The sequence below is a fragment of the Pomacea canaliculata genome, linkage group LG4 (genome assembly GCF_003073045.1).
Source record: "Pomacea canaliculata isolate SZHN2017 linkage group LG4, ASM307304v1, whole genome shotgun sequence".
NCBI classification, from domain to species: Eukaryota; Metazoa; Mollusca; class Gastropoda; order Architaenioglossa; family Ampullariidae; genus Pomacea; species Pomacea canaliculata.
In genome coordinates this window covers 14,272,506-14,286,188 of record NC_037593.1, presented here as the reverse complement: position 1 = coordinate 14,286,188, position 13,683 = coordinate 14,272,506, and the positions used below count along the sequence as shown (strand labels likewise).

General features: G+C 41.4%; 1 protein-coding gene and 1 long non-coding RNA gene across 2 annotated transcripts in view; one reads left to right on the top strand and one right to left on the bottom strand.

Annotated features, from left to right (window-relative positions):
* Window positions 1–9,047, top strand: part of LOC112561560 (E3 ubiquitin-protein ligase UBR5-like) — a 38,569-nt gene extending 29,522 nt beyond the window's left edge. The window contains 14 exon segments of the mRNA XM_025234118.1: window positions 158–412; window positions 581–587; window positions 730–915; window positions 1,178–1,394; window positions 1,976–2,155; window positions 2,336–2,405; window positions 2,723–3,033; window positions 3,753–3,883; window positions 4,821–5,057; window positions 5,315–5,543; window positions 5,876–6,001; window positions 6,315–6,459; window positions 7,204–7,289; window positions 7,613–9,047. Coding sequence (XP_025089903.1) covers window positions 158–412; window positions 581–587; window positions 730–915; window positions 1,178–1,394; window positions 1,976–2,155; window positions 2,336–2,405; window positions 2,723–3,033; window positions 3,753–3,883; window positions 4,821–5,057; window positions 5,315–5,543; window positions 5,876–6,001; window positions 6,315–6,459; window positions 7,204–7,289; window positions 7,613–7,825 — 2,393 coding nt within the window. The 3' untranslated portion in view covers window positions 7,826–9,047.
* Window positions 9,048–9,875: 828 nt separating this feature from the next.
* Window positions 9,876–11,692, bottom strand: LOC112561409. Its single transcript, XR_003098673.1, has 3 exons — window positions 11,042–11,692; window positions 10,428–10,665; window positions 9,876–10,163 (listed from the first exon to the last, which is right to left on the bottom strand). It is a non-coding gene; the product is annotated as an uncharacterized LOC112561409 (long non-coding RNA).
* Window positions 11,693–13,683: the final 1,991 nt, after the last annotated feature.

The following is a 13,683-nucleotide window of genomic DNA, read 5'->3' as shown; positions in this document are numbered from 1 at the left end:
ATCGTTCTAAGTTGTTTCCATTATTTTATTTAATAATGGGTTATGATTTCTATAGTTTGATATGACACATATAAATATTTATAATATACAAATTGTAGTTTTCTTCGTACTTCTATGATCTTTTCTAGCACAGTTGGTTTTGCTTTATTTTCAACAGCTCCAGATGGGTCGGGTTTCATACCATCTGTGTCATCATCTCAGGAAGGTCATGCAGTTCTGTCATCATCTTCATCGTCTCTACCAGCTTGTGAAATGAGCCAGGCTACCCTTGCAGGAGCATCCTTATCTCCTGCCCGACCCCTCCCGGTTGCTTCCTTCAGCTCTTCACTGGACAGTGGCAGTCAGTTCCAGAATCTGATTGCAGTGGCAACAGCCTCAGCAACCCTGGCTTCCATGCCTCTATATCTTCTAGGTGAGGGTTTTTAGGCTCATATGCACTGGTTAAATTTGTGTTAATCTCTTCTTTAACCTGTAAATTGTAGAAATTTCATGCAGATGAATAATTTAAATATATTTAATCCATTAACATCTCTAACAAAATTAAAACAAGGGCAAATATGCTTATCATTTGATTTTCAAGGTGATTGGTTGTGATTGAAACAATGCTAGAATTTTTTTTTTTAACCCGAATCAAACTTTGATGCATTGCCTCAGTGTTCCTGTGGAACTATGGTTTCTGTATGGCTACATTTGATATGATTCCAAGAAAAGCATTTATTCTTTTTACAGCTCTGGTACTGGTGATGGAACAATTCACAGCCAAGACCTTCCACTTGACCTGGTTGGAGCCAACGAGAATGTCTCCAACACAGTAGATATTGAGACAAGCGACCAGTCACTCGTTCCCCCACACTCTGCCTCTTTGACAAACCTGTCTGCAGCTTCTGCACCCACTGCCACAGTTACTGCTACTAGGTAAATATGTGGATGTATCTGTCTGCAGATTCTGTACCTGTAAATGACAGTGTATTCATTTGCTGGCAAATACATATGTGCAGATAGGTGTGTACAAGAGTGCATGTTGGAACATTTTCAGTGTACACAAGTACATCTTCCAACACGAAGCAGTTTCCTAGACATGATGGTATATAGAGTGCAAGAGGATGCTGTACTGATTTCCTTCTCATCACACTCAACTGTGTACATTAGAAATGCTAATCATAATTTTTTTTAAAAGATTCCAGACACCCATTGGCCACATAGTTTCCCATGATATTCTGCTTGGACGCTGGCGCTTGGCACTTGACCTCTTTGGGCGTGTCTTCTGTGATGACGTTGGTGCTGAGCCAGGTTCCATCATAAGTGAGCTGGGTGGCTTCCCCGTAAAGGAAGGACGCTTCCGCCGAGAGATGGAAAAACTCAGGACTAATCAGCAGAGGGACCTAACACTTGATGTATGGGCTGACATGACTGTTCAGTTTTTATCTTTGAATCTTTACTTTTATATGAGGTCAAGATTAAGAAATAAGGCACAAGATGTGAAATTCTATAAAGAATCTATTCTACATTTGAATGCACAACTTCCTTCCCTATAGTGGTCAATAATTCTCAAGTAAAAATTCAGTTTTGACAAAGCTTTAAGAAGTGTCTTTTACATTGAAACAAAATTGTCTTGAAGACTTCATATATGGGCATGTCATCATGGTTTACGTTCATTGCCTTTTTTTCTGTTTATTTCATGGTAACAACAAAACTTTTGGGGGGTTGGACCAAATATATTGTTCGCCACGTCAAAAGATGTGTTCTTCATGTGTTTACTAATGTACTGTTACCTGCATTCAGATCTATTTAGATTAATGAACTCGGAGGGGTGGGGGGAGAAAGTTTGTTGGATTTATTTCTTTTCCTTTAAATGTCAGTTTGCAATGTTTCTTTCATTAGGACTATTGTATCTCAGAAGGATATTTATGCAAGAGGGATGCTAAAAACTTGTGCTAGCATTTTGCATTTTTGCACTATCACCTGGTGCTTTCAGGTGGAACGTGAAAGGTCAGCGTTAATCACACACACCTTCAGGCAGCTCAACAACCATTACAACCGACGCACCAACAACTCCAGCACTCCTCTGGCTGCACACCGTGTGAAAGTGATTTTTAAGGATGAGCCAGGAGAAGGCAGTGGGGTGGCTCGCAGCTTTTACACGGCTGTTGCAAATGTAAGTTTTTGTAGAAGTCAGGTATTTTGAGCAGATAACTGTACACACACGTGAACAACTTAAAACTACTGACAATGTAATATCAAACAGCTGACACTTTCACATCCTTTTCTTGTTTATTTTGTTATGTCTGTACAGATTTTTTTTTAAATCTTCTTATATGTTCTTATTCACTTTAAGGCGTTGCTGTCAGAAGAAAAATTGCCATCGCTTGAGGGGGTGCTAGTGGGTGGCAAGTCCATGAATTACAGTGAGTACTTCTTATTTAACACTGTAGTGCTTGTTGATTTATCATGAAATTTAAAGGTTTTTCCTATTTTGGGGCACTTTTTCTTCAATGATCTCTCTTAATTCTCTCTCTCAAACACATCACTTCATGATCTGTCAGTTGTTTGGCAGCATTTAATCCTGACAGCCCATTTGGAACTGACACATAATCCCAAAAGATGTATCTAGATCTTGTCCAAGATGAGAAGTGGGTAGAGAGCAGATAATAACCGTGATAGAACTGCTTGATACTTGATCTTCTTATTGAATGTTTGCATAAAGTCTCTGTCACTCCAATAGATTTGATTCAGCGAATGAGAAACCGTGAACGGGAACGAGATCGCCATCGCTCCATAGTGCGCCGAAGTGGAGATCGCGAATCCCGCCGAACATTGTCCTATGATGCTCCTCCATTCTACATGCCAACAACAGAGTCTTATGGCAGAGGTGGTGGTGGAACTGGAGGTGGAGGCAGTGGAGGAGGCAGCAGTGGCATTGGTACTGGCACATCGTCAACAGAATCAACCCAAGAATCTGGGGACACCAGCCTTACAGTGTACAGGCGACAGCTTGGAGAAAGACTGTTTCCTAAAGTCCAGGCCCTTCAGCCAGTAAGTCCATATCTCAGTATCATTTCTCTCTGAATTTCCGTCTTGGATGTTAGGTTTGGAAAGACATCAGACAGAGAATGCCGAAGAAAATATACTTGTAGAGTAATTCTGCTTGTTGGAGAACCTGAGTAAATGAAGATTACCTCTTGAAATAGTATACCAACAAAGTAGGCTTTTTTTTTTTTAAATGGGAGATTATAACTTTTCGTATATTAGATCAGTTATCCTGATGATCAAACCAACAGGGAATCTGTTATCACAGATTGGGCACAAATTATTTTTAGTCATTGCATCTTCATGGTCATGGATATAATGGTGATTCCCACAGATTCTATTTCTATGGCACAAGGCCTAATGCATCTGTTAAGCCATTGGCTTTGACATTAACCTTTACCTTGACACCCAAATTCAAAAGAATTTGAAGGATTTAAAAATAAATCATAAAATATAAAGTATGCACAACATAAGCTATCATTTTTTGAAAAGAAAATCTTCACGCTAACATCTTTCTGTTCGTTGCTAAGGAATAAAACTCCATTTAAAAAATTGTTCAGATTGTGTCCATTTTTATTTACATAGCTTTGGAGTAAAAATTATTATTAAAATCATTTTTATTATGCATGTGCAGTCCACTGTTAAGTTGCTGGAGGCATCACCCATATATGTTATCCTGTGAGTGAATAAAGGCAAAATACTGTTGCATCTTTTCTTTACAACAGTCACTTGCTCCCAAGATTACTGGCATGTTGCTGGAGTTATCCCCAGCTCAGCTTCTTCTGTTACTCGCCTCTGAAGAAACACTTCGACAACGGGTGGACGAGGCATTGGATATTATCTTGTCACATGGAAGGTAAGTTCCAGGGTTGAGCTTTTACTTCATTGCTAATAAAAATAATATAATGGTGATGAGCTATGTTTCCTGTCTACATAATGCAAAAGGTTTTAAGACATCACTCCTACCCTTTCCCTTTAGATAAAATTGTTGAGAGTTTTATCGGCCATTTACAGAAGAATGTTCAAGAGAATGTGTATGTGTTAATATTGTATCTGACTTAGTGATGTCATACAAAAATGTTTTACATGATGATTCCGAATGCCATATCATTTACAGTTTTAGACCACCTTGGCAAATTTTATGTGATTTTGAGCTCTCTTGAGTGATGTACGTTTCTACTTGATGGGGAACTTTGATGATTATGATGAGCTTGTAAAATGCAGGTAGCAAGAACTTAGATCAACACACTGTAAACAGAATGACTAGCTTCTCAGGCACAACAGTGCCTAATAATATGCAAACGATTGACAGGAATGGTGTTTGTTTAATTAGCAGAAATAAGCTAATTTACAATGTTTACAGCTGCCCATAGTTTGTAGAATTGTGAGGCTAGACTTTCTCCTCATGCAGATAAATAAATATCAATTTGCAGATTAACCCTCTAGCAGCCGCTGGGGTTCATACAGACCCAAACCGAAGTTTCAGTATTTATAAAACATGAACCGTTTATCTCAACATCTTAAAATTTTTTGACTTTTACACTTTAGTGGTGGATTTATCGTGGATGAAATTTCATCATGAAAATGAATGGCAAAATGGTATGGATGGACCCCATTGTGGTTAACGCTGTAAAAATTTCACAGCTGTTAAAAGGTTAATTAGTAGATTTGCAGGTAGTTTCACTGTAAAGAGTGCCTGCTTTTCAGTGGAAAATGTACAACACTCTGTCGTACATGAGTGACTGTTGAGTGGCATGAAAGTATCACATTGTGGAATGTTTATTTATATCTAGAGAGAGTGCAGAGTCACTGCTGGACTTGGACATCTTCAACCTGTCAGCTGACAAGAACAAGAAGTCTGGTAGTTTAGCAGGAACAGCAGGCACTGCTGCCCGCTCTGGAGAAGAGGAAGATGACGAAGGTGAAGACAATGCCCCTTTATTCTGGCAGCCAGGGAAACGGGGCTACTACTCCCCACGAGCTGGACGCAACACACCTGAACGCCTGAACGCTTTTAGGAATGTTGGCAGGTCAGTTGTCACTAAGATGGCAAGTTTGAAAAAATGTGCTTTACAACATTTAGTAGTGTTTGCTGTAGCATATTCTATGGAAATAACTTCAATTGAAAAGATTCCTGTTAGATGGTTCTATGGCTTCTCATGTAAGTTGAGTTTATGAAAACACAAAAATCATTTGAGAAGACTTTTTTGGAAGGGAGAGGGAAAGCAATACACATTCTAGCATTTGAAAGACAAAGTTGTGGAAATAAAATCTGTCATGTGTCCAGGATCATTGGTCTTTGCCTACTACAGAATGAGATTTGCCCGCTCTTTCTCAACCGACATGTCCTCAAGTATTTGTTGGGTCGTCGCATTGGTTGGCATGACCTTGCCTTCTTTGACCCTGTAATGTATGAGTCACTGCGCACACTTGTTGAGGACTCGGAGACCAAAGATGCCTCCCTCATATTTGCTGCTTTGGACCTCAACTTCTCCGTTGAGCTTTGTGCTGAAGAGGTCAGTATAGTCCATGAGCAAAGGTACTGGACCTCCCTTTTTTAAAATGTAACTGAAAATCATTAGATGCACAGTTGCAAAGAAAATTTGAAACCTTGAAGATAATTTCTGAACTGTAATACATAAAAAAATATTTTCTTTTTCAGTTCATGTAATTTTACTACATTTCTCAATATTATTTTTAAGGATGATGTGGACAGTTTACCAAAAAAAAAAATCCTACTTTAAAACAGGGTACTTCAGATTTATTCAGGAAATTCAATTTGATGTAATTGTATTTGGGCCTATTGTTGATGTAAACATGTGTTCATTGTTGGTCACAATGTGAACAGGGTGGAGAGACAGTAGAGCTCCAGCCAGATGGTGCTGAGATTGAGGTGAATGCATCCAATGTACATCTTTATGTACAGAAATATGCCCAAATGAGAATGATCCACTGCCAAGAGAAGGCACTTAAGGTAAAAGCTGGCATGGCTTGTTCGCTCTGTGTAGGGGTGTTTGTGTTTTGTTTTTGTTTTTTGGATGTGAGTGGGTGCCTGCCTGCAGGTGTAGGGTGTTTGTAGAGTGTTATATAATGCGTGCTTGTAAACTCACCTCCATGGTTGTTTATGATGCTGTATTGCACTTCATCGTAACAATATTTATCATCAATGCTGGGAGTGATGGCACAAAGAAGCGTAGTCTATGACCAATATGTAAGATATACAGTGGTCTTCTTTTAAAAGAAATTTGCGGAATGACATCATGCTGATGATGATACTGACTGTGCAGCACATGAGGATGGGAGTATTTGATGTCATACCATCATCATCACTTGAAGGATTGACTGCTGAAGATCTTCGTCTCCTGCTGAATGGAGTGGGTGACATCAATGTCCAGACCTTAATCAGCTACACCTCATTCAATGATGAGAGTGGTAGGTCACAACTTAAAGGGATTGTAAAGGTGAAATAAAGCTGCTCAGAATCTCATAAAGAGTAGGGTCAATTTGAATCATGTGGAAAAGGTTGAAGGTTTTGTAGCATGTTGTGTTTAAGAAGAGAAATTACATAGGACTTTTTCGTTTGCTTAGACGAAGTCTCGTTCTTTGTCACGTGACCATATGACATATGACCAAGACTGCTTACCAAATGAGAGAGACTTTTCTATAATTTTTAAAACTGTGCTTTGAAAAGTTCACTTTAAAACGAGACACCACCGATCACGAGTTCAAATCCTAGCAATGATCACCGACACTTGCTGTCTGTCTTGGTCCTAAGTCACACGCAAGTTCGTCTGTTTGACCATCTCGGAAAGCTATCGCGGTTACTCGGCAGAAGGACACAATGGTCGATTTCACTGGATTTTTTATTTTTATAAACACCGGTAACTGAAATAGTGCTAATAAGTGGTAATAAAGTAAGAAACGAATCATTTGCAATTGTAACTTAACATAATTTTTAAACATTTTGACCGTCACCACAGCTTTATGTATCCCTTTAATTTTCTCCTATTTTCTTGGTGGTATTGCTGACTTAAAATAAGACATTTAAACGGCAGCAACGGACTCTTCTCCATTTACACAAGGGGAAAATGGAGCAAAGGGAAAATGCACAAAAGTATCTTTTAGCTTGTCTTTCATCCATTTTATTTCTATTATGCTCATTTCTGGCATTTGCAGGGGAGAGCAGTGAGAGGGTTCAGAGATTCAAGCGTTGGTTCTGGTCTGTAGTGGAGAAGATGAACAATGTTGAACGACAGGACCTGGTGGGTTGCTTGTTTGACCTAATAATGTGCTTCAAATCGAGTTTTCTCCTATTTTCTAGTATTTTCTTAATGTTTTTTGTTTCTTTATTTGGTTTACAGGAAAAGCACACATCTTTGTCAGTGTGTGTTTTGGCCTGCTTAACATTTTATTCTTCTCGCCTTCCAATTTCCTTTCGCTTTTTCCTTTCCTAGATTTTTTTTCCTTTTATTGTTTTATTTTCTTTCTGTCTAGTCTTTCATGAATGTGATTCAAAGCATTTGTGAAGCAAGAACATGACAGCATGAACCATTCATGGTGTTTCCTCTCTGTGCTGTGGCAACAGGTTTATTTCTGGACATCAAGTCCAGCTCTCCCTGCCAGTGAGGAAGGTTTCCAACCCATGCCCAGCATCACCATTCGCCCAGCAGATGACGAGCACCTCCCCACTGCTAATACGTGCATTTCCCGCCTGTACATCCCTCTCTACTCCAACAAAGCTACACTGCGTGCCAAACTGGCCCTAGCCATCAAAACCAAGTCGTTTGGTTTTGTTTGAAGTGATTTGCGCAAAATAGTGATTTAAAATGGTTGTAAGGCTGTTTTCAAATGTGCCGTTTAAAACCGATGGTTGGCTTTTTGTACACCCTCACAGCATTGACCATCTTTGTTTCTTTAGTCTACAAACGTTCAGTTTTTACATGTACAGACATAAACTACTGTAAGATCCTTGCTGGTATTTGGCTTGCTTGCTGCTGCAGAACGAACAGGTCACCAGCAAACTTTGGAAACGCACATGTTAACACTCTTTCCAGGCAGGTTGTCAAGCAACTGTTTCCCCCACCTGTCTTCCAGTGTTTTGTTGTGTAGCAGGCAAGTGTTTTGTTAGCAATTTTCAGTCAAAAATGCAAAACTTCCTGAGGTATATGTGCAATTATTTCCACTGTAAAGGAGTTGCTGACAACAAAATCCTGTCTGCATTTAGGAAAACAATGAGTGCGTCAGATGAGGGAGTTGGTGCATGAAGATGGTGGCTTTGTATGCACAGTTTTGATTATGAAGTCATATAGAGTGGGTGTGGCTGGGAAGGACCTGCAGTGCATATCACATGTGTTTTATGATTCTTGCATGCAGGCGCTGGCTCACCTTCAGCCCTTTTGTAGGCAAGTCATGTGACATTGAGGGGACTGGGCTGGCATTAGCACCATATTCAGATGTAGCTTGGTGACCTGTACTCGCTTGTCCAGTTTGTAAGAAATAACTTGAGACCGTGTCACCATCATTGAAGATAAATCAGTCCATGGGTTTTTCAATATTGGGACTTGGGCAGGGACAAGTAGGTTGGGCAGAGATTGGCAGTGTGTCTGTGGAAGAACATGAGAAAGTGACTTTGTGCAGGACGTCGACTTGCATGACACTACCCGAATGGCAACAGTTATTTGTAGCGGCAAGCATGCCCATTGGTTTTAAGAAATTTGTTTTTAAAACCGCTGAGCATACTGTATAGCATTCATAGGTTAGAAACATTACTTGAAAAAAAATATTTATGTATGTGTGTCCCAAATCGCTGTTTTTTTTCTTCAAAATTCACTCCCTTTTATTGCACTTTTGTGAAAAAGATCTGTCTCCTAGTTATAAAGATATGGGATTATACAGCAACAGGAGTACAGGAGGGGTTGGGTAGGAGAGGGGATGAGAACTGGAGGTTGGGCATTGGATCACTGTGTAAGGAACAAGAGCAATTAAAAACCATGTTGTAAATCGACATGCTGAGAAAGTTATGTTGAGATTAATTGCTATCAGATAAACTGATTCCAGGCAGAAGTATGTGTGAGAGTGAGAGAGGGCGTTCTTGGAAGTTCTCTGTGTTTCTATAATAATATCAAGTATTATTTATTATCGTGATGTTAAGCCTAGCAAGCTCAGGCTAGTTCTTCATGCACGTGCATTCTGGCAGTCAACAGTTCTTCCATGTAGACCCAAGACATGTTTACGCACAATCTTTTAATACCAGGTCGCTGCACTGTACACAAAAGAGACTTGATAATTGAAAATTAATGAAGGACCAAGGAGAAGATCGCGAATAAGGTGAAAGACGTGTAAAGGTCAGAAACTGGTGAATTAAAGACATTTTTTTTCAAAGAGAGAATAACATACAGTCAAATCTCTCTACTATGCCACCCCGCTACTATGCCACTCTCGGTATTATGCCACTTTTGCTTGGTCCCGACTATAAATTCAATGTAAAAAAAAAATTTACTATGCCACCCCTACTCTCGCTACTATGCCACTTTTCTGTGATTGTTAAAAGGCACAAGTTGTGAAATTCCGCGCAGTGCTCGATTATTATACTCTATGGTAGTGTAGGACATCACAGTTAGGTGGATGGAACCTAGCACGCACACAGGGAGGGTGGAGGGTGGCGATGGGGGTAGGTCGCTGGCCGGGTGACAGCCACGTGACAGAGGGAGAGCGGGAGGGGGTCGACTAGCGACAGGATGCAGGTGGTTGGATGTGGTTGGGAGGGATGGAGGATGAAGAGGTGAGGGGGAGAATGAGAGGAGACAGCTAGTGCCAGCTTACGATTCTTGAGAGCTTTGGACTGACGGGTAACTTGAACAAATAAAGCCGTTTTTACGAACCCTCTCTACTATGCCACTCTCTCTACTATGCCACTTTTGCTCGGTCCCGGTAGGTGGCATAGTAGGGAGATTTGACTGTAGTACGAACAGGGATGGGGAATTCTGGAATTTTCGAGCACTGCAGTGTTTATGAACTAGCGACCTGTCCAGAAGAACATTGTCCAGTGGTCTAGCCTCAACCGACCGGGGGGTTGTCCATGCTTCCTGGGGGCCTGGAGACTTTCTGCTGTGTCTTCGGAGTTACTGGTGCGTTATCTGCGGAATAGTGGTGCAACAGTGAGACCAGGTGTCATCGTAGAAAAATACAGAAAACCACGAACGCAAACAAGCAGAGGCATGGACGCTGGCATTCACGTGCGTCAACCAACAGCCACACCGTCACAGCCATACCTCAAAGCCACGTGTGTGTGAGTGAAGATAGGGGTTGTAGGTCCTTTGTAAGTATTCGATTGTCGATTTTCTTCAAAAACGAAAAATTGTCACCTAGTCTGTGCGAAACGAGATACAGATACAACAGACCTCCATGCGATTGATCGGGTGGTTGACCTTCAGGCGGTTTATCTCCGGATGGTTGCCCTCCAGGCGGTTGATCTCCGGGGGTTTGACCCTCAGGGGGTTGATCTGGGGACTGCAGCAGCACGTGACGATCGTTAGACGTGCAGAAGCTGAATTCTGACCCCGGCATGTTATGAAGTACCCAGGACCACGGTACTCGCTGCTCGACGAATTCCGCGTGAAGTGATGACACACCTTGTTTCTGCAGCGTGGAGCAGACACCCGAGGTCAAAGGTTACGAGAGACTGAACCAGCAGACAGGCCAAAGAACTGGACGAGGTACCAACAGGCAGGCAGAAAGCGGAAGGACACGCACGAAAACTAAAACTAACGTGGGATACAGATTGTCTTAACAATGTAGAAAAATGCATTTTGAAAAGTGGGCTTTAAGAAATGAAACTTCTCAGGTATAGCTGTTGGTAAAGCTGGGTAGTACAGGGAGAAGGATTGTTGATGTGATTGAGAAGTCTATATTTACAAAAGTAAAAACAAGCGGAGAGGATGAAGAGAAGAATGCAAGACCTGCAATATTAGCGAGGGAGGAGAGAAGAAGGTGAATAAGGACGATGAGGACTCACGTAGACGTGGACAGCAAGCCCGAGCGCCGAGTGCCGTGACGACAAGATGCTGATGTAGTAGCACGTGTGCAACTCGCTGTTCTTGACTGTGATGTAACTCTAAAACAAAACAGCGGGATGTGTATGGAGTAGTGTGGCTAGTCGACCAGGGGCCGTGCAGTTAGCTAAACTGCTAAAATTCATAATGAGTTTGGCTGACTGTGTGATGCTAACATACAGCTAGCTCGACTATACACTCCGCCCCAGGTTAGCGGCTATACTTGTTTCTCCACCAGTTTCTGCCACGCGTGTTCGTATCGACTGTTAATTTATGCAGTAATTCGAAGTGCATGAACTAGTGACTGATTAGTCCTGGAGCTGCTAGAGTGCAGTGGACAATAAGAGTGTTTGAATGCAAATGTTGTAGGTTCGGTTTCTAACAGATTCTTTTATTTATTCTTTTGTATACAGTTTTTAAAATTATTCCACGGAAAGCTCGTGTGTGTGGACTTTTTTTTTTCTTTTTACTCGATAACTCTGCATTGGAGGTTAGGCGAGGGTTAAGGTTTTTATTTGGCAGAATGATTGAGCAACCACGGACGTGTAAAGGTGGACTGCTGTCTGCCAGTACTAACGCTTAGCCTCTTGCGAAGTGATCTGCTGTTAGTCTCGGCGAGCCTAAACAAAGAATGTGACTAAACCGGAAGCTTTGTAGTCTCATGCTTCGTTTTAGTAGTTAACTGGAAAAAATCGTCTGCCAGCAGTCCAGTAATACAAGTTCGTGGAGCAACGAAAAGGATAGGTTTGGGTCGAGCTTTGGTAGTCGGCTACCGAGTTGAGGTGTTTCCGCATTTGTAGAAGAAACCAGTGGCAGAATCTCGTGGGAAAGATATAATTGCGACCCGTGAGCGTAGACGCATCAAGTCTCCAAAGTCCCACAAATTGCATTGACGGATGCACGGACAATATACTAGCAGACATGGTTTAAAATGTTGACCATGGTTATTCCGAACGTTTGGCAAAAAAAACAAAAAAACAACAACATTGGTTTTCTATGACCTTCAACACAAAACTTGGTTAAACATTGTCTCGAATGTGATATGAGTGAACTCATCTGAGATCTCGCGTTACGCACACAGGAAGCGCGCTTGTCACGTGAACTTTTCGGAGGCATGCGCAACACGCGTTTCCTGTCTACGTAAAACGCAACGTCGTCCGACGCAGATAGTTACGTGCTGCAGGTCCATCAGGAGGGAGAGGTTGTCAAAGGGCGTAAACAGGATGGCGTAGTTTGACGCCGCAGCCTGACGTCTCGCTCTCTGCGAAGTCAGAATCACGTTAGATGGTTAGCACTAACGTCAAATGCTCTCGACGACTGAGCCTCGTTGTGATTCTACAGCAATACTTCATTAGTACAGTCACTATAAACATGGTCTTGCTAACTCAGCTGTTACAGTGTCAACGACAGTTGGACAAAGGTATTAGCCAGTGATCAGATAGAAACAATCGTTTATTGTGCAATAAATACAAACAAAGATACTATTATCGACTAACACACCCTCGCTCTTGATTCACTAAGAAGTCATTTCAGTGCGATCACGTGGAGTCTGTTAACGTGTTGTTATGATGCAACTGGTGAGATATTGCAGTTTTAGGACTAGTTGCAGAAGAAGAACCAGCTTATGCTCCCTTGTTTTGGAAGAAACATCAATAATCTAATTAAAGGCTAACTTAATTGCATTTTAAACTGTCATCGCCGCATTGCTTTGGATTTAATTGCTGTTAAAAATAATAGACTTACAGCAGGGGAACCGAAGCATCCACAGTTCAGAAACAACAGAGACAAGCACAGAACCACTCTTTCACCCATCGTGATCGGTGTTCACAGGCCAGCTCTCCTCAAACTGGCCGAGAAGGATGGTAGAGCTTATTACAGCCCCTTGCTATTGAAACCCACGGACACACGCAGGTAGAATGATTAGCTCACAAGTCCCTACCCTCCCCTCCCCACACACGGACAAACAATATCTTCCAGGGTGTGGATGGGTGAGAGGGAGAAAACAGGTTAAATAAGCTTCTAGCCTGCTCGTATAATTATGGAGCACCAACGATACAACAAATCTAGCTTCTTGTCCATAAAGGCGAGAGAAGAGATGGCATTGTTGTCGCTGGTGTTGAGTTTGGTAGAAAACAGTGCTTTCACCTAAAGGCGATTTCACATTATGTAGAGATGGGGAACATGGAGTGGGATGAAGAGATCAAAGAGACGTTGCACGAAAAGAAGACATGATCGAGATACTACGTCTCACTGAGTGTTTGATTACTTTCTTTCCTTCTTCCTCTCCATTCCTTATTTCGTTCTCTCTTTTTCTTCTTTTACCATGCTTTTAACGGTAACACTCCAGTTGTCTCCCTTGCTATTGCAGGCAATGTCGGTTATCTCTTCCTGCCATCAGTCTGATTACTTCCCTTGTGTAATAGACGAGTTTTTTTTTTTTTTACAAGTATCGACCGATTTATTAATTGATGAACTGATTGATTGGTTCTCAGTGAGTTACTCATCGAGATTCAATCACATACCGACCGCATTGTTGTGCCACTTAATTCCTGCTAAAGGTATTTCTTTGAAGGTAACAAAAGAAAAAGATGAAATAATAACACTT